General features: G+C 40.8%; 1 protein-coding gene across 1 annotated transcript in view; it reads left to right on the top strand.

The window, feature by feature from the left end:
• The window catches only part of rnf17 (ring finger protein 17), a 34,100-nt gene that overhangs the window by 5,511 nt on the left and 6,016 nt on the right, over positions 1-22,573 (top strand). Inside the window, exons 9-28 of the mRNA XM_079665798.1 lie at positions 927-1,003; positions 1,640-1,714; positions 2,252-2,523; positions 2,868-3,026; positions 5,294-5,465; positions 6,757-6,898; positions 7,784-7,971; positions 9,188-9,314; positions 9,513-9,675; positions 12,045-12,160; positions 12,281-12,398; positions 13,446-13,557; positions 14,618-14,902; positions 16,266-16,413; positions 16,593-16,705; positions 16,965-17,055; positions 18,685-18,806; positions 20,629-20,833; positions 21,112-21,223; positions 22,082-22,350. Coding sequence (XP_079521924.1) covers positions 927-1,003; positions 1,640-1,714; positions 2,252-2,523; positions 2,868-3,026; positions 5,294-5,465; positions 6,757-6,898; positions 7,784-7,971; positions 9,188-9,314; positions 9,513-9,675; positions 12,045-12,160; positions 12,281-12,398; positions 13,446-13,557; positions 14,618-14,902; positions 16,266-16,413; positions 16,593-16,705; positions 16,965-17,055; positions 18,685-18,806; positions 20,629-20,833; positions 21,112-21,223; positions 22,082-22,350 — 3,066 coding nt within the window. The remainder of the gene's footprint in view (positions 1-926; positions 1,004-1,639; positions 1,715-2,251; positions 2,524-2,867; positions 3,027-5,293; positions 5,466-6,756; positions 6,899-7,783; positions 7,972-9,187; positions 9,315-9,512; positions 9,676-12,044; positions 12,161-12,280; positions 12,399-13,445; positions 13,558-14,617; positions 14,903-16,265; positions 16,414-16,592; positions 16,706-16,964; positions 17,056-18,684; positions 18,807-20,628; positions 20,834-21,111; positions 21,224-22,081; positions 22,351-22,573) is intronic.

Genomic DNA, 22,573 nt, shown 5'->3' with positions numbered 1-22,573 from the left:
CAGCAGCTGTGTGTCTGTGCTGCGCGCGGCAGTACATTTGAATTACACCGGGCAGCGGCACACTATAACTGTCAGGAAGACTTGGGTCTAACTCATGGTCTAACTAACCTTATTCAACAGAAAATAAAATGGCAACAGGGCTTGGGAGCAGTGGTTGCGTTAACCGAATACCCCCCCCCCCCCCCCCCCCCGTCAGCGCGAGGGATTGATAAATTGTGCACTCGACGGGTAATAATGGATTATGACGGAAATGTTACGATCCTGTCCGTCAAAATGACTGACAACGAAAAAGTCTAAAGCCACTGCTTGGGAGAAAGAAAAGATGTGATTTTTGGGCCCATGTTCACTACAATGAGGCGGAGAAAAAAAGCGAATGCATTGTTTCATCAGAAGGGAAGCAATGTGGCCATAACACAGCTGGTAAAAACACCACCAACCTGACCTGATACTCTCTGCAGAGCTGCTTTCTTAATCAACATGTGTTTTCATCAAATAAGGACAAGATATAATTTTATTGTGAAACAAGTTTGACTAAAATGACAAATTATTGGTTTTGGCTAGACTAGTTTGACTGAAATGTTCTATATAATCTGATGACTAAAAAAGACTCAACAGTTTTCATTGACAAAAAGTAGACTAAAATAATTAGTTTTCTTTGACTAAAATAAGACTAAATGCTCAGACTTTTAGTCGACTAAAACTTGACTAAATAAAAACAGGGTGAAGGTGACTAAATATGACTAAAACTAAAAAGGAAATTTAACAAAGGACTAAGACTAAAACTAAATAAAAAAATAGCTGACGAAATTAACACAAATGCAGCTTTTACGTTCCCCTTCCCACAATTTCCCCATTAAAGAAATGCATTTAATCAAATTTATTTGAAAATACAGCTTTTTAATAAGCCGCTTGTTTGTATTTGACAGGTTCTGGAGACATTGCTGGCCCCTGTGGATGAGCAGTCCTTCAATGTTGAATGCATTACTCTGGGCTCTGGATTGAGGTTGGTCATTTTATGCCTGATGTTTGTTTGTTTTATGTTGGACCTGATGTGTTATTTCACCATTGCAACAGTATGTACATCAGGGCTATTCAATTGGCGGCCCGCGGGCCAAATCCGGCCCCGGGGTGATATTTACTGGCCCTTTGAGTATCATGTTAAAAAGTAATCTTCTGGGCCAGAGGGCCTTTATTCCAGAGAGGGTGTTACATTGAGAGATAGAGGGGAAGACATTGCCTGAAAACTTCGGCGGGCTTGGGTTTCGAACCCACGTACTAGCTACTGTAGAGACAAACTGTCATTTATTGCATCTCTGCGTGAATGATTGGATAATTTCATCAACCGGCCCCATTCCAAACTAATTGAATAGCCTTGCTGTACATGATACAAATAATGCAATTACAATGTACTGTATAACACTTCTTGTTCTGCTGTATTAGCAAGGTAAAAGGGTAACAACACAGTGTTGAATATCAAAATAAAAGATACATTTGAAATATGGATGTACTTGAAACTGTTTCTGCCCTGCTATTTTGTTATATGAATGAAGCCAAACAAAAATAAGAGACAGGCTTTGACCTATAATGTTTTTTTGATTTATATATATATATATATATGTATGTTTTGTTTGTTTTGTAGCAGTGTTTTCCAGATCGATGGTCTGAAACCGAGTCTGGCTTTGTCTCTGGCGATTGAAGTCGGCGACCCAAAGCAGTAAGTCCCTAAATATCTCTAATGTGTTATTTTTTGAAGACTCAGTTAGGATTCAAAGTCTCTCAAATGCTCTACTTTTTCTAAGAACAAGAAATGTAAACCTCAACAAAGAGCATCCTTACACAGCATTTGTTTTTGCCAGTCTGTTGACCATGAGGAGAGTTTCTCTCTTCTATTCAACTTCAGATATCACCATACATCGTTGTTAAATACATGCTTCTACTGTAGGCTACTGTTGTTGAACTTATTGTTATAGTTTTTCTATCTTAAAGGGCCCATATTGTTACAAAAACATGAACTCCAGCAAGAAAAGTTTACATTGCCTGTGTTCAATGTGGAGCCCTCTGTGTGGGGGAGGCTCTTACATCTTACATGTACAATCACAAACTACACCAAGCAATACTTAAAATCTTACATCTGTAGTGTTTGTCAAGTCAATGTGTGTTATGTTTTGAGAATATTGCATGAATTACATTCTTCTTCTTTTAAATGGAAATAGTTTTCCTGTAACCAAGTCCTCTTGCTGTTCTCTTTTAGGTTGTCTGACCCGCCGAGCAGCTTCAACAGGAAGTCCTCACTGCAGCGTGCAGAGGGCAGGGACAGAAACTATAACTCTCCCTCTGGCAACAACCTGCCCACTCATCCAAAGCAAAACCAGGAGAGCCCGAGATCTCGCAGTCCGTCATCCCGAGGCTCCTCTCTGATTCCGAAACCCCTTGGCAGTTCCAACCGTCCTCGCCAGATCAACAAGTCACACTCTAGAGATCCAGACCTAATCCTCGAGGAGCTGTTCAAGGATCAACAACATGGTGTGTTTGGGATTGAATCAATGTCACATCAAATCAGAGCATGAAGTTGACTGTATTTGAGGCAGAGGAGAAACTTTAATATATGTTTGCCAATGTTTTCTATTTTGCTGCTGCTCCGCACCGGCCCTGAGCTGGCTAGTGACGCAGGGAGAATCCAAAGGAAAAAGATCAATCAGTCTTTTGGCAATCAGGCAGATTGTAGGAATAGTCAACTGTTGTAAAGTTATTTGAATGTTGTATGTCTGTAACCCAATGACCTCGATTTTAAATGTCTTTTCTCTACCTACCCTCTTGATTCCTCTTCCCCCGTTCCTTCCTTCCTCTCTGGTTCTCCTCTCTCCTAGTCTTCCAGATGGTGATTGTAACCCACGTTGTGAATCCAAGTCACTTCTACGTCCGCTACGAGGCGGAGAGCAGCGAAAGCGAGAACCTTTCCGAGAAGATAAACGTCTTCTGCAGCAGAGACAGTTGCCACTTTACTTCCAGTGACAAAGTGGAGAATGGTGTGTGTTTTGTGTCCTCAAGGTGACACGGCAGGCAAAAACATCGCTTTCATGCACTGGTCAATTTTGAGATTTTGTGGTATTTTGATTCCATAACATGTTTTCTTTCAGGCTTTTGGAAGGAAATTGAACAAAATACACATTTACACTGATGCAAATTAGTCGCTTTTCGGCGCCTCCCGCTTTTTTAACGCTGATTTGGGTGACTTGTGTAATTCGTAGAGAACCGAAGAGTTTTCGTTTTGGGGGGGGTCCGTCCGTCCGTCAACTTCTCACTTCAAAAAAGAAGAAGAAATCTAGATCGCAAAATAATTAAACAAGCGAGTGCCTGTTTTTCCTGGCCAAGGACAGGTTCATTGAACACAACACGAGCGTAACGTGTCTTCACCATAGGTCTTCACGTGGTTATGTCTCGTCTGAAAGGAGTAACGGAGAGCATCGGAACGCTGCTCCAGCTCTTCAAATATTGCAGTACCCATAAGGAGCCGTACACATGCCGCAGTGTTTGCGTGGCTGTGTCTTTAGTTGTAAGCACAGTGGCGATCTGTTGTTAGCATCTGGTTAGCTAGCTATGCTAACGAATTTAAAGAGCTTTTCTACAACCAGGTGGAAGAGAGCTCTCTCCTGAGAGGCTCAAATAACCTCAGCTCAGTGAGGTTAAGGCACACCTTGATATGATCATTATAGTTATTAATGAGACATTAGAGACTCAATTATTAACAGGTATAAAATACTATATGACAGTAACAAAAGAAAGTTGTTAAAAATAACAAGAATAGAGTTTGAAAGGGGAGTGATTTGTAAAATATCCAAAAAGAAAAATCTGTCATTGTCAGATGGTATATTACGCTGTTTTTTTCTGCTTCGAATAGTTCTCTCTTTTTTCACCATACCTGTGTTTGCATCACTGCATTTAGGTGTTTGTTTTAATATAGTTTGTCTATTTGCGTCTGGAGATTTCTCCAAAAGTTAGCATTCTAACGTAATGTACCGCGACCGCTGTGTGCACCATGTCATCAGAGGTATCGTTCGAAAGCTCCGTTTCTCCTGCACAATCTCATCGGATCCAAATCTAGTCATTTCCTTTGTGTCAGCAACCAATCGTGAAAGTACAAAGGGGTCTTAAACCAAGAAACGAAATCTCTTTGGCTGGTCTCAATTTCTGACAATGTGATTCGTTCAGATGCGTCACGTGGTGTGCTAAAACACTTCCTGGTTAGCTTTCCGCAGGAAATTGTAATCTCAAAATGGCAAAAGAACAGCGAAAAAAGCGTTCACAGAGAAGACGATAACAGTTGTCACTTGCACGAAGCAACGTTATACAAAAAACAAATGACCCCGAACATGAAATACCTTCACGGAGTGCGTCGAGGCGCAAGCTGTCATCCAGAGAGCAGGAGGGTTTAGCTAGCGCCTCGCTGCAATCTTTAAAGGTCGTTTTCTCAAAATGAGTTTTTTCTCCTATTCTGATTGAGTAATGTCCACTTCGGTTGCACGTACATACACCAAACCTTCCAGTTATATTCCTATCAATATTCTGAAGGCTTTTACAGAAGGTTTTGTTCATATATCATCCTTAGCCTGAATTATATAAAATGTTATAAATAAAAACATGGCGAAAATTGATATTTTATGGAGTGATAAAAAGAGGTATTCAAAGTCCCTTCTGTAAAAGCCCTGGATTCTAATGTGACTACAAAATAAAACAAGAATTTTGAACCTAGCTTTATCCAATGTTCAGAATTGTGTTCCTGAATTGTGTTCCGGAAATGTGTTAAAATATGCGCATATTTAATTAGATAATGGATCATTTGCATATTTAAACATGCTATTTCAGAAAACTTGTAATACAAAAAACTATTGTCTTAATGTAAGTACTTAACTGGAGAAATTTCTAGCTGATATCTTTAAGTTAAAAAAAGTACCCTATTCACCTGTAGTGCCTTGCCTTAAAAAAGATTATGAAAAGAGAGAAAATATCAAGTTATAATTTCAAGTTTAAGCATTTTCCATGTACCAATGAAAGTGTATGTTACAGGCAGTATCTTCACTTAATTATAGTTGAGTAAATCAAACAAAAAGTATACTAGGTACACCCCTTTATGATACATTAATAATTGTAACAGTGAGCACTTGATATATTGATATATTAATATATGAGACTCGTAATCATGTAGAGTAAACATCACACCCCCCTCATCCTCTCACAGTGGAGTAAAACTGACAGTGCTTGTGATCCAGCTTTTTATCTCTCCGTTCCTCTCCAGGCTCCTTGATCTTTGTGAAGTCGAAGGAGGGTCTGTGGTGTCGGGCCCGTGTGGTTTCAGTCACGCAGATTGGACGTGTTGATGCAGGGAAAGATTGTCCAGTCACTCAGCTGGCCAGTGTCCGAGTCTTCTTCCTCGACTCTGGCCTCAACATACGCCTCCCCATACAGAGGTACTACACACGCTCATGATGGACGTAAGGCACCTGTGTTTCCTCAGGCAGCGACAGAAGTCATTATATAGTGTAAAAATGTTTTGGCTTAAACAAAAGTTGTGTTTCTAATTAAATCATAGTCTAAATTCCATTTACTGCAATCAAGTTTGACCACAACCTCTCTGAAGCACTAGACAGAAAAACTAAGGCCCAATCCCAAACCGCCCCCTACACACTGAACGGAGGGTCCGCCATATTAAGTGCTGTTCCAAACCAACGAGTGTGGAGCGGTGTGGAGGGGGAGTGGGCTATCAAGCCCTCAAACAGCGAATCTGTATCGGTGCTGACTTGAGACCGGTCTCTACCTGACCGGAGTCACGCTGTGTGTGTCCGTCAGGAAACAAGCTGTTAACAAGTAGTTCCAGCAAACATCCACTGATAAACTGCGATGTTAACAACCTCATGATAACCTCATATGTTTTAACTTAGGGTCATACCTGTGTTTAGAAAAAGGTAAATGTGTGCATTTTATTATAAAGTTGTGTATATTTACAGACTGTTGCAAAAACTAAGAAGCTTATAAACATCAGGTTTAAAACTAAAAGAGCTTTACAAAAAATTAACACAATGAAAGATGTTTGGAGTTTTATTTGAGTTATTAATTTACATTTTTTGTCAAAGAGGTGCTGATTTGAAACCGTTGTTACATACAGTTACGGCATTTCCTGTTTCTGCCGGTTAGAGGGGAGGCCGTCCCAAAGCTTGCTGCTGTATTTATACCCTTAACCCTTAATGGAGGGAACTTCATTCAGCTGCGAGTGTGGCTACAGACGGAGTTCACTCCGTCACGGAGGGGCAGGGTCGAGGGGGTGATTTGGGATTGGGCCTAAATGTGCACTCCCTACTTTTCCAGCCCGAAAAATGTTTGCCTGGTGGAGTAAGCTCTCAACTCTATTGATTGCACTTGCACCAAACACCAATTCTTGCTCTCTCCTGGTGTTTCACATGATGATACCCCTGGAAATAATTACTGCACTTTATTCCTTATTCCTAAGCATGTATGCTGCGTGTATTTGTTGTCTTATGTTTTGATGGCACCTTTTGAAAGGGAGAAGCATTTATTTCTCATTGTACATGTATAATGACATTAAACGATTGTTTTAGCATTTCTGTTTTGCTTTTATTTAGAGAAACTATTCCATCAATTTATTTGGACTGGTTTTTTTTCAATGCCTTTTCTCAGTATTCAAGGTGTGTGTTATGCAGTCATTTATTTTTACTAATTCTTCCTCTCTTGTCTCCGTTTCAGGGAGGAGGGGAGCACTAAGTCTTCCCTGCAGGAGGTGAACAACCAGCTGAGGAAGGTGTATGAGGGGGTGCATCGGGCGCTGAGTAACTTCGCTCCTCAGGCCGTCAGATGTTCCCTCAAGGACCTGGTCCCCTATGACCTGGTAAGAACCACTGAGACTTAATTAAATACACAATATCTGTTCTTGTAATAATAATGTCCTTCCCTGGTGAGGACAAAGATAAATGCTTTATCATATGCTGTCCATTTCAGTTTCAAACATTTGAAATAACACATTAAAAAAGCAGAGACAATTGATGTATGGACTGTGCTCAAGTGGATTTTGGGATATGAGGTCCCGAACACTTTTGAAGTACTTTATTTGGGAAACCTCACAAGAAGCATTGTCCAATACGGAGACCAATATCTTGTTCGTATACTGATAGCGTCAACGAAAAAAGCAATCGCCAGGAAATGGCTACAGGAGGAACCCCCTACAGCCAATGACTGGTTGAAAGTGGTTAGAGCAATACTCCATATGGAAACACTCACCCATGTGCTCAGAATGAAACCACCAGAATTCGAAAATAAACTGTTCAAGTGGACTGCCTACAAGACCTTCACTAAGTCACAGCGAACCCTGACCTTAGTTACATTATGTATAGATCATTATTTGATCCCTGACACTACTTTTGTTTGTATTGTTCCTGAAAATAATAAAATCTAAATAAAAAGTGGGAGAAAAAAAAACAAGCTCTGAGATAACACAGACTGAGCTGAAGAGAACTTGTTTACTAAGGTTTATTTTGACAATTGTTGTAATAAGATAATAAAGATTGATACAAATGTTACCATGGAATTAAGAGTCTGCTGCAGGATACACTCAAGTTACCCAAAGTCACTATTCTGGTTTGTGAAGTGTTTTCCCTTCAGCTTGTTTTCATAATGTGTTTATGTTGTTAACATTGTGGGGTTTTACCAAAAAGCAGCAGCAGCAGCAGCAGCAACAGCAGGTGTGTTTACTCTTTGTCTGTTTTTGTTTGTTCAGACAAAGGGCTGGAAAAAAGATGCTCAGGTGGAATTCAGCCGTATGGTGGGCTCTGCAGCGGTGGATATGAGACACATGGGTCAGGACAGAGACACTCTGCTGGTGGATCTGAAGAAGCTTCCCGTCAATCAGCCCAGTGGCAATCCCATCTCCATCAGAGAGTACCTCGTCCTCAACGAAGTGGCCAGGTACACGTGCTAATTACAACGGAAAAAGTGATTTTCAAAAAAGTATTTATTTGATTTGATGCAATATATTAGAGCTCTACCAAATAGTTTCAACAGACATTTCAATTCTCACGTGCAAATGTCTGTTCCTCCTCTTCAAACAGTGTTTCCGCCAGACCTGGGCTCAGAGGGCGTCCACCCCGAGAGCGGGGGGGGGGGGGGGGGTCGTGTCACGTGGCTTGAATTTTGAATTGAGCCGTCCCTTAAATTATAGATACTATCTCTTTACGTATTAGTGATGGGAATTTGGCTCGGCTCACTAAGAAGAGCCGGCTCTTTCGGGTCCCAAACGGCTCTTCGTATTACCACAGCTTACCACGGAGCCTCAGTTTTGCCGCTGCGAGGCTCCGGCGCTCGCAGTTCACGCGCGTGAACGAGCACCCCCCGCCAAGGCTCGCCGGCAGTACACTTTCCGTCACAGGAACACGCTTTGCTTGCGGCGAAAATAATCCCACCAGACTCCTTTGCCCCTCCAACAGAGGGATGTCCTTGTCCTTTTCGTAATTTCAAGCGATAAAAACTCGATCTTGTCTCGATTTAATTATTTATTTTTGGACGCCCTCGGCTCGAGTACAGGACCATCCAAGCTGAATAAGGGCGGCAAATGACGGCAAGACGCCCCTCTGGCGGAAACGCTGTCTTCAAACACATATTTTTGCAGAATGGCAGATTTAAGATTAGCATAAATGGATGAGTATTATAATATCCCAAGAATGAGATTCCAGTGGTGGCTGTGTAGCATTGTTTCCAACTCAATAACTCTTTGAGTCCAAAAATCTAAATGTATTGAAACGAGGTAAAAATAATTGTTTCCAAAATCCAAGAAATGGACCATACAGCAGGTTTGACTTGGCCTGCGGATCAAGTAGATGTAAATCACTATAATATATATTTCTTGTATTATATTATAGCTAATTTCTCAAATGTCAAAAAAAAAACAACGTATTTTTCTTCCGCTTTGTTCTCAATTAGAAACATTTTCTGATTGTGTGGATGTGAGGAGTTAGGGTTTTGTCAAAGATGTAAAAAAATAATAATAATGTTTTAGGGTGATGGAGTCCTACAAATATACTTCTATAGATGTTTTTGAAGTGAAGTAAAAAGAAAATATGGGAAATAAACCCGTTGTGTTCGTCCAGGCCCTAACTTTAGCCTTCTCTCCAAAAACTGCTCTCAGGTATTATGCTCCAGTGAATTTGGGCATGAGGACGCTGCTGTTCTACCCTCCTGATTATCCCAAGGTCGACACAGAGGTCAATGCTGTTGTGTCCCACATCAACACCCCCACTGACTTCTACATCCAGGTGGTTGTAAAGACGCTCACATGCACTTCATACCAACAGGGCACAGACGTCAGGGATATCATTCAGATTAACTAGAGAGCAAATGTTCACGTTTAGCATCTTCCTAAAAATAATTAGATTGTTTCTTATTTGTACGTTTTTTTAATTCCTCTGTTGTCACACTCTCTCTCTTTGCCCCCACCCCTCCTCCCCCTCCAGGTTGAGAACATGGAGTCTTTGCTGCTCTTTGCAAAGCTTCAGGATTGTTACAATGCGACGACGATGGCTGGAGATGAAGACTTCAACATCTACTGTCCTGTGATGGAGCAGGCCTGCGTCGCCCTGTTCAAGGGCAAGCTGTGGTACAGAGCTCAGATCATAGGTGAGGGTGTGTGTGTGGTTGTGTGGGGCTGTCGCGATAATTAATTTAGTTGGACGATACATTTTCCTGGAAATTATTGCGATAAACGATAACATTGTCGGCTCTGTTGTAAGACCATTTTAGACCACTGACATAATGATAATATATAATAATAATTCAAGTACATCCTTTCAAACAGAACTTTTTTATTGAAAATCCAACATTGCAAATGAAATTTGAAATAATATTCAAATATATAAATTATATATAATAAATAAAACAAATTAATTAAATCACACAAAACCAAAACAATAAATTAAATAGACTCAGGCTGGAAACAGAGCTCTATCTATTTATATTATATATATATTTATATTATTTTATATATATATATATATATATATATTGTCTCACAAGCAAAATAAAACCTCCTTAAAACAAGTGTACAGTCCACTGTCCATACAAAGACCCAGATGCCTGAACAGGCCATATCCAAATCTGTATTTCAAAGATTTCGAGCAAGGAACACCAAGATGTTTGCCTTGTCGGGCAAATGCATCTTTGATTGCAAACTGTTGGGAAGGTGGGGGCTCTCCATCTCCATCTGCTGTGTTTGCTCCCAGCTGGGAAAACGGAATGGGGTGGTTGTGTTTCAGGTGCAGTTTAAGGTTGGTCGTATTGTTAGCTTTTGTTGCTAGCTTTTTTAAACAAATGCGACACACCGCCCGGCTCATTCAAATCCGTAGGTTGGCCTCGTTGATTTGGCTTGAATCCAAAATACTGCCACACCGGAGATGTGTAGTTCAATTCCATTTCACCTCAAGTTCCCCTTGAGTAAGTCACACGTTGTCTCCTGCTTGTCGCTATATTATTAATTTGGATGCTACACTGCTGCACGCAGAGTGTCGGACTCCTGACCTGGCTGTGTGTGAGCCCCGCCCCTCACAGCGCGCCTGGCTAAAATGCTGGTCACATCGTTATGTAAACGGCAATTTATCGAGCTCAGAAAAGTTATCGAGTCCATTTTTATTTATCGTACGATAAGTCAATTTATCGATTATCGTGTGTACACAAATAAACAACTTTTGAACACAATACAATTAGGTAAAATATGACCATAAAAATAGATTGAACACAAATAAGAAAAGTGAAATACTCATTGAATAATAATTATACTATTAAAGTCAGTCAGTTTGTAGTAGGGCTGCTTGATTATGGCAAAAATCATATAATCTCGATTATTTGGGTCAATAATTGTAATTGCGATTATTAAATGCGATTATTCATTGACTTTTTGAACAGTATGTTTTTAACAGTTGATTACCCTGAACTTTAAGTATAATTCAACTGAAAACCCCAAAAATAATAATCCAAAAATAAGCGTTTTATTTACCGTAATCTTCGGACTATAAGCCGCGCCTTTTTTCCCATTTTTCTACGCTGCGGCTTATATAACGGGGCGGCTAATCTATGGATTTTTACAGCTAACGGCCACTAGGGGACCTCCTAAATCTATGGGTTTTACAGGTTACAGTCCACCACCTTTAACTCTATGGGCTCTATGGCCGGTCCGCGCCCCCCACCTTTAAGCGGCGGGCTCCAGCAGGAAAAGCTGGAGGCCGGAAAAGAGTGAGACAGGTAGCGCGCAAAAGTAAAAGTGGAACCGAGAGTGGTACGAGAGACAGAACGAGAGCAAGACAGACAGACATTACGAGAGCGAGACAGTTTGTCCCCGTACCACTGGTTGAAAACCACTGCTGTAGATCACTGCCGGTACGTGCGCTGGGAGTTTGAAAGTTGAAAAGTTTGTGTGTCTGAAACGCTATGTGATACAGTACAGTTTACACAGTACATGTTCTGTAGCTACTATTGCACTAAATGGTAACACTTGAATACGTTATGCAAATATGCAACTTGTTTGTTGAAATGTTAATAAATGGGAGCTTCCTCAAACAGCCATCTCTTTCCCGACAATCCCCTCTGTGCACGAACCCTTACATATGGTAATGAAACATTAAAACACCTGCGGCTTATAGTCCAGTGCGGCTTATATATGTACACATCATTCAATTTAGCTGCTGCGGCTTATATTCAGGTGCGCCTTATAGTCCGAAAATTACGGTAGCTTACGTTGTTTTCGTAATCGTTGCAAGCCATAATCGTAATCGCGATTTTAAAATACGATTAATTGAGCAGCCCTAGTTTGTAGCATGCACATCCGTAAACACAGCTGCCAAATCAAACATTCTAGTTTCTCTTATGATCCTTGTTTCTTTCAGGCCAAAACTCGTGAGTATTTTTCCTTGAGTGCACAGTCTTTCAACCGGCGCTAAAGTAACAGCGTTGTTGTGTGTGTGTGTGTGTGTGTGTGCGTGTGTGTGTGTGTGTAGGTAATCCGGCGGGCAAGAAAGTGGAGGTGCAGTTTGTCGACTTCGGCGTTAAAAAGATTCTGTCAGTGAGCGACTTGAGGAAGATCAAGGACGAGTTCTTTGCCCTTCCTTCCATGGTGAGAACAAAGACTGGTCAACTCATCAATATTTTTACGCTTTTGTGATAAGAAAACAACATTATCTATGGGTTCTGTAAATATAAGACTTTTTCAGGAAGTGTTTTTTCTGCTTTCCAGGCAATCCACTGCTGTCTGTCAGAAATAATTCCTCTGGATGGATACACCTGGAGCGAGACCTGCTGCAACAGATTCGTCAGCCTGGCTCAAGATAAACTGGTCACTATCGTGGCGACAGGTACGGTCTGCAAGCCAGAAATCAATTTGCTATCAAATCTTTAACTTTATCAAATGTTTTGGACTTCTTCAGGTTTTCAACAGATAAGACAAAAACCATAATTGAGGAGCTTAGTTTGTTTATTGTGAATCCTCCAATGTGGCCTTCAATTCCACAGGGGGCAAACACAACATCTTGCGCAAGAAACAGCGTCTGAGGGCTTCTTAACATTTAATAAACTATGAGTGTGTCATATCCACTTAACGGGAAGAAACTCAGCTTTCAGATCATATTACCAATTTTTAGCTAAACGAAACAAAAGGGTAATAACAAAGGCTCTGGATTAGCCCGGAGCGAAAAAATGCTACCGCACTTAGCACAGAACTCACGGTAAAATACGCTTATTACTTAACGGATCTGCACAAACAAGATATCGATTAGCAAGCTGAGATTCCAGACATATTGGTATCATTGAGCGATCAGAACTCGCGACATGGGAAGCAAACCCTGACATCACACCACGTAGCATTACGGAGCAAACACGAGAGAAATGTCTTACCTTTTTGTTTTTCTGATCAAAAGTTGTGTTCAATGGCATTCAAACGATAAAAGCACTGCTGAAGGTTAATCCAATGTGTCTGACACTTTGAAATGATTTCTGATAATCCATCATTCCATTTTTATGTCAATAACAGAATTATTTTTTCTAAAAAGGTCAAATGTCACTTGTTTTGCATCAATGTTGATACAGGGTACTTATTATGTTATAGTTTGGATTCCTAAAGCTTTTAGTCTACCTTACCATCATTCAAGGGTGATTTTCACTACAAGTAATGGGGGGTTACAATTTCTTACCATGTTCAATCTGAATTTACATCTATATTGATTCTGACTCTTCTACATCCAACTCACAGATGTAACCTTGCTTTGAGAAAAAAGATTATTAATTTAATCCTTTTTAGAAGTTATAGTCGTTTGTTCTGGGAATGGCATTTTCGATCCTGACACCTGAAAAACAGGCTCGGGGTTTAAGTGTGTGTGTTTTCTGAATTTTTGTTTTCCAACCAGGGCCTAAGTCTCAGCCGCTGCCGGTCAAACTGTTTGAGAGCAGTCTGAACGGACCGCAAGCCAACATCGCCACACTGCTGGTTAAAGAGGAGCTGGCCTCCTTCAAAGACAGGTGACACTTCAACAACTGACATATCCAGAAGTTACTGAGGAAAAAACTATAAACTAAAATGTTGTTTTAAACAACAGTATTTTTATTTATACACATTTGAAAAGGTTAAATATCTACTAACAAAACCTTGAAAAGCACTTTATTTTCTCTTGTCCCTGACTTTCTCTAGATCAGTGGTTCTCAACTGGTCAGGCCTCGGGACCCACTTTTTTCTTTCTCAATAAATCGCGACCCGAAATGTTGAACCACTCAAATCTATTCAACAAATATATATATATACGCCTTTCAGCATACAATATGAATTAAAGTGAAGTACAGTGCATATATCCCTTATATCCCTTCACAGAACTAAAGTATGCTTTTAAAAAGGTTTAATGAGATGATGGAATCAAAGCTGAACTGTGTATCATAAAAAGGCCCACACGCTGAAAACCCAACCCCTGAAGGGGGTCTGGGGGGATTCTCTCCCAGGAGATTTTTAGAAATACTACCATATAAACTACGCATTCTGGTACACTCTGAGAAGAAAATAAATACATCTATTACTACCCGACATATTAATAATATTTGACAGAAACCGTTGATGGTCTCCGGTACTTCCAGTCCAACGCCTACTGCACGCACAGCGCTCGAAAATCGGGCCTTCAAAATAAAAGTTTGTCTTTTTTCCATAGAAAAAAAAGATTTTGTATTTATTTATTTCTTCACTCACACATCTGCGACCCACTCGAAATGGGTCCGCGACCCACCAGTTGAGAACCACTGCTCTAGATCATAGGCTAGTATAAGTTTTGCATGTGAGGATCCTTATCAAACCATAGGTATTTTATCTTAATAAACACAGCATGATGCGTTTCACAGTACAAAAGGACCGTAGAGAACAACAATGGTACTAATTTATATAAAAACTGTGACTGATGTAAAGAGTGGTAATGTATAATTAAGTATCAAGCATCCCGACTTCCATTTTTTCTCAGTTCATATTTTGTTTTTCTTTATGGTTTAATAATTTCAATCCTTATTCTCATTTATCTTTACTTCTTCATGTTGTTCCCTTTAGGTCTGCTCCCTGCAGACCTAGATCCCAGCAGGAGACACTCGGGTCCTCTGCTGAAGACTCAACTGAAGCCATTTGGGACCCTCCACTTGAGCTGGGTTTGGACACAGAGCACGTTGACACTCCTGAGCAGAAAACCCCTGGAGATCAGACCGAGGAGCAGCCGGAGTTTGATGCTCAGCTGAAGCTCCCCGATCAACTCAAAGACCTGAAAGTCCGAGTCAGCAAAGTCAACTCGCCGAGCAGCTTCTACGTTCAGTTCACCCAGAACGACGCCCAGCTCAAAAAGTCAGCAGCTAAAAAACAAAACCACATTCTCAAATATTTTACTACATATTGATAGAGACAATTTAGTAAATAGAGCCACAGTGACGCGTCCTAAAACCCGGAAGTAAGTTAGCATTTTACCACGTCCGGTTCCTTCGTCAAAAAGCAATGCAATCTCTCCGTAGGGTTTTCGAAAATATCTGAACTAAGGTCTGTGGTTGAAACACATTTAAGAGACAGATCACGTTTTGTTCTACAACATTAAATCCATCAGCAGTGACCCCACTGGTGATTTCTGAAGAGTTCACGTGTCTGAAAAACGATGGTTGTTAACGAGTGGCTGAATAGGACGACAGAAGTTATCGAGGTCGTTGTACGTCATTACACCGAACACGTAAACACTCCGCTAAGTTTGTTTTTCCCCCTGTTCTGCTTGAAAGCAAGTCCCTGCCTCCTGCAAACTGTTCAAACAAACGCTTCAACTCGTACCATTTAGAGTCTGTAGTTCTGAATATGGATCTTAAGTTGGCGTGACGTTGAAGCAGCGACCCTGCTGTAGTTCCTTTATAGCATAACGTTAGCATTTTGCTTCTGGCGACTAGATTACTAGAAAATTATAAAAGTAGGGTAGACATGTGGAGATTATCCGGCTGAACAAAACGTGATCCGTCTCTTAAATGTGTCTCAACCACAGACCTTATTTCCAGCTATTTTCCAAAATCCTATGGAGAAATGAACATTGTTTTTTTGTTGAAGGAACCGGAAGGAGTTTGCTTCTGGGTTTTAGGACGCGTCACTGCAGCACTCAATAGAGATCAGAGATTAGATTTTTCTATTGTCACTACACAGAGTACAGCGAAATTCCAAGCATTCCCGATGGTGCAATCACACATAACAGACAGTATAAGTATCATTTTGACAATACAAGCTAAAACTTTTCATATATAATATATAAAGTGACTATAAATTGGACCTATGATGTAACGATACACATGCGTTTCTAGTTCGGTAAAGCAGGAATAAACAAATCCAACTATCCTGTTTAATGCTGCATAGACTCCTTCCTAAAAGGCAACAGATCACCAGGCTATAATACTTAAAACATGCTATGCTATGAAATTGAAAATACTTTAATATGTATAATTAAAAAGAAAACTTGAGAATTAGTAATTCAATTACTTCCAACGTGGCTATATTTAAATATTCAGCACCAACACATTTAACATGATTTTGGTGCCATAATGTTATTCATATGATATAGCATATTATACTTGACATCTCTCTGCACTTAACTGCTTCTTTTGCAATTCTGCTTGGCATTTAATTGTCTAAGTACTTGTGCAATGACAATAAAGTTGAATCTAATCTTAAAACCCTTTTTCAGGATCTCTGAGCTGGTGAACAAGCAGTGTGCGCGCATGGAGGCCGAAGATATAATATGGAAGGCCGACATTTACTGCGCTGCTGAGATCGACGGAGTTTGGGAGAGAGGACAGATCTGCTCCGACGTCGAGTCAGACAACATCGCAGAGGTATACCAGCTGATCCAAAAACATCACTGCTGCATAAGGAATGTGTGATTCAATAAGTCAGAGTTAGGGTATTTGATATACAGTTTAAAGCATTCAGTAAATGTGATTATGATTTAAATGTTATGTGAATTGTTAACATCGACTGACTGTCTCACTGCGTCTCTATTGGCTGGTATCAGGTTCTGCGCTGTGACCATGGCAACAAGGTGAAGATCCACATCAGCGACCTGCGGCCCCTCCGTCCCTCACTGACGGGTGCCCTGGCACTGGAGTGTTCTCTCACTGACATCAGGTTACACACACACACACACACACACACACACACACACACACACACACACACACACACACACACATATACACACACGTGCACTGAGACAGTATTCATATATTAGTGAGTTTTCAACCTTTTGCAAGTCGATTTTTTGCAGTGTTAATGCGATCGCCAGAAGTAGAGAGCTAACGTTAAACTCCATAGGAACTTCGTCACTTTCTCAGTCTTTCATGGCTTATTTTGTCTCACCTTGATTTCTTCTTCCCCCTAATTTCAGGCCGGCAGGAGGCAGAACCACCTGGACGGCTACAGCCTGCGACCTGATCTCCTTCCACCTGGCTGGAGCCTCGGCTATGGTCAACATCAAGGTCTGAATCTCCAGTCATTTCCTTTTGCTCTAGCTCAATTCCCCTAATGTACATACAATATATTTGTGTTTGTTAATTTAGAGACGGGTACAAATCTGCATTTAACCAGTTGAGCCCCGAGCCTGTTTTTCAGGCCTCAGGCTCAAAAATGACATTCCCAGAACAATTGATTATATCTTCCCTTCTAAAAGGGGTCAATTAATAATCTTTGTTCTCAAAGCAATGATGAACCTGTGAGTTGGATGTAGAAGAGTCAGAATCAATATAGAATTTTTTTATTTTAAAGTAAATTCAGATTGAACATAGTAAAACAATTGCAATTATAGTGGCTGTCCAAAAAAAAACACATTACTTATAGTGAAAACTACCCTTGAATGATGGTAAGGTAGACTAAAAGCTTTAGGAATCCAAACTAAAACATATAATAAGTACCCTGTATCAAGATTGATGCAAAACAAGTGACCTTTTACAATTTTTAGAGATTTAGAAAAAAAAAAAATACTTCTGGGGTCATTTTGGTGCATTTTCCATATCACTTGCCCCCGTCGGTCGATTTTGATGATTGACACCTCTTTTTAACCGTTGGAGCCAATAGAATCGAGGGGAAGTTCCTAAAATCCATCTAAATATTACCCATTGGTGAATGGGTGATGCGCAGCCAGCATGCCCAAAACGGAAGCTGTCATACACTCTCGTAGCAGCTTATATGAAATCTCCGTTATTGACATAAATATGAAGATGGATTATCAGTAATCATTTCAAAGTGAGACACATTGGATTAACCTCCAGCAGCGTTTTTATCGTTTTAATGCCATTGAACACAACTTTTTATCAGAACAACAACATAGGTAAGAATTTCTCCCGTGTAGCATTACGGAGCGTAATTCTACGTGGTCTGAATTTCTGGTTTCGCTTCCCATGCTCGGATCGCTCAGTGATGAACATCTGAGGCGTGTGGCGCAGTGGATAGAGCATTGGTGTTGGGATCAGGGGAGCACAGGTTCAAACCCCACTGCAGTCAGCATGTCGTTGTGTCCCTGGGAAAGACACGTCACCCCAAATTGCTCCTGTGGGGATTGTCCACAGTATTGAGTATGTAAGTCTCTTTGGATAAAGGCCTCTAACAAGTAACATGTAATGTAATGATACTAATATGTCTGGGATCTCAGCTTTCTAATTGATATCTTGTTTGTGCAGATCCGATAAGTAATAAGGGTATTTTACCTTGAGCTCTGTGCTAATTGCGTTAGCATTTATTCGCTCAGGGCTAATTCAGAGCCTTTGTTATTACCTTTTTGTTTCGTTTAGCTAAAGATTAATATTGTCTGAAAGCTGAGTTTCTTCCCGTTAAGTGGATATGACACACTCATAGTTTATTAAATGTTAAAAAGCCCTCAGACGCTGTTTCTTGCAAGGTTTTGCGCGGGCCGTGGGGCTTAACTGGTTAAAGGCTGGAAATGGCTATCCGATGCATGTTTCAAAGTGTATCTTCTAAAAAATAATAATTACTCAAAGTCAGTGGCTTTAAATGTGCTCTAATATTATAAGTTTCTTTGCTCTCCACTATGCAGCTCTTTTCTTAGTCTCCACAGTGACCTAGTTTCTGTCTCTTTCTCCTCTCTTGTTCAGGAGTTGACAGACAAGCGTCCGGTTCCCGTCATTCTGTCCTGCTCCAACAAGACGGGACGGTTTGTCAGCATCGCAGACTTTCTCGTGAGCGAAGGCCTCGCCTTCAAGGAGAGGAAACCAAGGTCTGTCAAATGCATGGACGCGTGTGTTTGTGTGTGATAATATGATACATGCAGTGTTAATTAGGCAGCTAATTTTGATTTAGTCTTTTGACGAAAATTTATTTTTTGTCCTTTTTATCCTTCATAGTTTTAGTCGATGAAAAATCATTACATTTTAGTCAACTTTTAGTCAAAATGTTTTCTCTTTAAACCAATTCAATTCCGGCAAATACAGGAATCTGAAATTGGAATCAAGTGTTGAAATTCGAAAAGCAACATTTCACTCTCAACACTTTACTTGTGTAATATCTAGGGATGGGTGTCGTTAAGGTTTTTAACGGTACTACTACTCTTAATATCTTTGTGCACGCCGCTGCAGCGTGTCTGTTAGGCCCCGCCCCCCGCACACACACAGAGAGAGGGAGAAAGTTAGGCCCCGCCCCCCGCACACAGAGACACAGGGAGATCGCTCTTCTGGAGTGCAGAGAGTGGAAATAATGATATTGCAAGTTAGAGACGTAAGATGCATTTTCACAGACGAGACGGACTCTTGGGGAAAATATGCTGCATTTTGAATGTTAACACCTTAGTCCCATCTTGCCACCTTAGTCCCGTCTTGCCACCTTAGTCCCGTCTTGCCACCTTAGTCCCGTCTTGCCACCTTAGTCCCGTCTTGCCACCTTAGTCCCGTCTTGCCACCTTAGTCCCGTCTTGCCACCTTAGTCCCGTCTTGCCTCATCAACGAAAACTAAATATACATTTCGTCATAGTTTTTATTATCAAGAATCTATTTTTAGCTCGTCTCGTCTTAGTCATGTAAAAAAGGTCATTGACGAACATTTTTCGTAATAGTTCTCGTAATGAACACTTGATAAATGGGTCTTATAATGTAAGAAAGACATATATATTTTAAACTCTCCATATATCTCATTCTGATGATCTCACCAATCTACTTTTGACCATCATCAAACTCTTCAATTGGACTGCTTCTTTAGTCAGAAGGTCTGATATGTATGAAGCTTTTCATTGTATTTTCTAATATCTACTACTTTGTGAATGAAGGTAGATTCGTCTCGATATTTGTGTGAACAAATCGAGAAAAGATTTTGCAACTTTGAAAAAACACATCTGCAAATATACAAACTAATTCTTAAAATGAAAAACAAATGGATGAAAGCATTTCTTGTGGATTTTTCATCCGTTATTTGTGGATGAAACATAAATTCTGCGCTTGAGGTTTTGCATTTTATACACCCTCCACACAAGAATCTACCGTTATCACTCAGCAGAAAATACTTTCTTATTGGTGTTAGTAAGAGACTGATATTTTATTTTAAAGGTCCCATGTCATGCTTTTCTGGTTATTACCCGTCACCACACCAGTAAGCCAGCTCACGCTGTCCGCTCCAGCAGCGAGCCCCGCAACGTCCCGCCAACACGGCACCCAGACCCCACGCAGCATTCTCATCTGTTTGTCCTTACTGGTGTCATTTTCTGGTTGCTAACAAACGCCATTGTAACACATAAACACTGATGTTCCGCTGTAACGGTGGTGGACTCATCAGAACAGAGTAAGCGAGCTGACCAATCAGAGCTGAGTGGGCTCACGGGGGGGGGGGGGGGGGCGGCGTTTAAGACAGTGAGTGAATACCCATACTATACAGAGATGCTTTATGAGAAACCAATGTGAGTTTGGAAAATTGCACAATATAAATGTATTCTAGTAGACCTCAACAATGGAATTATGATCAGTAGAAATGGCCATGACATGGGACCTTTAAAGTAAGCCAATGTCCTTCTAGTGTTTGTGGACACCTTATTTGGTGTGTCTTTCTTCTTGCAGAGATGTTGTTGGAAAAAAATCTGAGGAATCTAAGATCAAAGAAACCGAAGCGCAGCCTCCAGTGAGCGAGACCCAGACTAAAGGCTCTGATGGGAAGGGGATAAAGACTCCCCCAGCTCTTCCTCAGAGTCATTTGTTCTTCCCAGCCAACCCCATCTCCAATAGTGCAAGACCTAACTCTGGCACCATCATGTCTGCTGAGAAGGTGATCACTAACACATAATCACACACACACACTCCAGCCAATAAATAATTTCTCTCCACCTGGATTTTGTGTTAAAGCAAAGATCAATGAAAACATTCTATGTGTGAAATTGATAATAGAAATGCCAATACCTTTTAATGTAAGAAAAAACACATTTTTATTTTATGTCCTAAAGCCTTTTATTTCTATAAGCTTGCCTTGCCACAGGTAGTCAAAAGTGTACATGTAGTCTTTAAACTGCCCATGCTATTTATCCATATTTCTGTGTGTGTGTGCAGGTGAACACGGCAATGTATAACCCCCCCGAGCTGCAATGCCTCGGTAACATCGAGATAAATGTTTCTGCCATCGGAGAGGACGGTCTCATTTACACCAGAACACTGAATGCAGGTATGCTCATATTAGGCGCTTTCACACCGGAGTACTTTTCCCACTTAAGTTCCGATAGTTCTTGAAATGTTGCGTTCACACCAAAAAAATCTGGAACTAGAACTTAGTTCATGAGAACCTTTCCGACCCCTTTTCAGTCCCTGCTAGAGAGCAGGTACTTTCATGGGAGAAAAAAGTTCCCATTTCTGATTGGCTGGGCGGATTCCAAACCACGCCCACGTAAACTCTGAACATTTTGTGAAGCCGCCATTTTATTTGGTCGCATTATTAGCATTAGCCCAGCGCACAGACGGAGAGAGAGTAACTTATGGCAACACAAAATAAAACATGGGAGCGGTGGAGTGATGAGGAGGTTCTGGTGATGAGGAGGTTCTGGTGATTTACTCGGAAGCTGCTGGGAGTCCCAGCAGCTTCTCCTGAAGCCAGTCCCCAACTCCGGGGACTTCGGTGGCAGTATACGCCGTGAAGTTGTTTGCGGCCTGCCAGTAAACCCAAAGCAGAAGAAGACATCAGCGACTTCATTTGCCTAATCTTTCCTCAGGGACTTATTCCGGTGTGAACGAGATGTGGTTATTTTATAACTAAAGAGTTCTGATGAACTCAGTACTTTGTGTGAAAGCGCCTATTAACTCCTTTATTTCAATAAAATTAACTCTAGACTCAAAACATAACATGTCAATCATGTGGTCCTTAGGAACAAAATATAAACCCGGGAAGCAACTACTGTACATGTCAAAAATAAATAAAAAAATTCATTTAAGTTTATGACAGACATGTACTTCCTCTAGTGTCAGTGGCACAGTGTCTTTGTTTATAATCTTGACTGCTTTTTCAATACATAAATGCTCTGTGTGTCAGATTCTCAGCTGGAGCAGCTCAGGGAGAGGATTCAGCAGAGCATGAAGACTTTACCCAGACAGAAGCCGTACACCTGGAAGTCCGTGCTGGGCTGCGCTGTCATCGGGCCGGACATGCTGTGGTACCGAGGACAACTGCTGGAGGTGCTGGGTGGACACGTTAAGGTCAGGAGGACACACACACACACACACACACACACACACACACACACACACACACACACACACACACACACACTATTCATATATTACTGTGAGTTTTCACCCTTTGCAAGTTGAGTTTTTGAAGGGTTAATACGATCGCCAGAAGTAGAGAGCCAACGGTAAACTATATAGGAACTACTGTACGTCATTTTCTCAGTCTTTCATGGCTTATCCTTCCCTAGTAATGTTTGGAGACTTACATTACACATTTGAACCACTAATAAAAACAGACAAAGTTATAAATCAAGCTTCCTGCAGATCCTTGTAAAGTCTTCGAAGGCGACAAATT

This window comes from Notothenia rossii (genome assembly GCF_949606895.1).
Source record: "Notothenia rossii genome assembly, chromosome: 2".
Taxonomy (NCBI): domain Eukaryota; kingdom Metazoa; phylum Chordata; class Actinopteri; order Perciformes; family Nototheniidae; genus Notothenia; species Notothenia rossii.
Note: the sequence above shows the minus strand (reverse complement) of the source record. Positions and strands in the feature narration are given on the sequence as shown.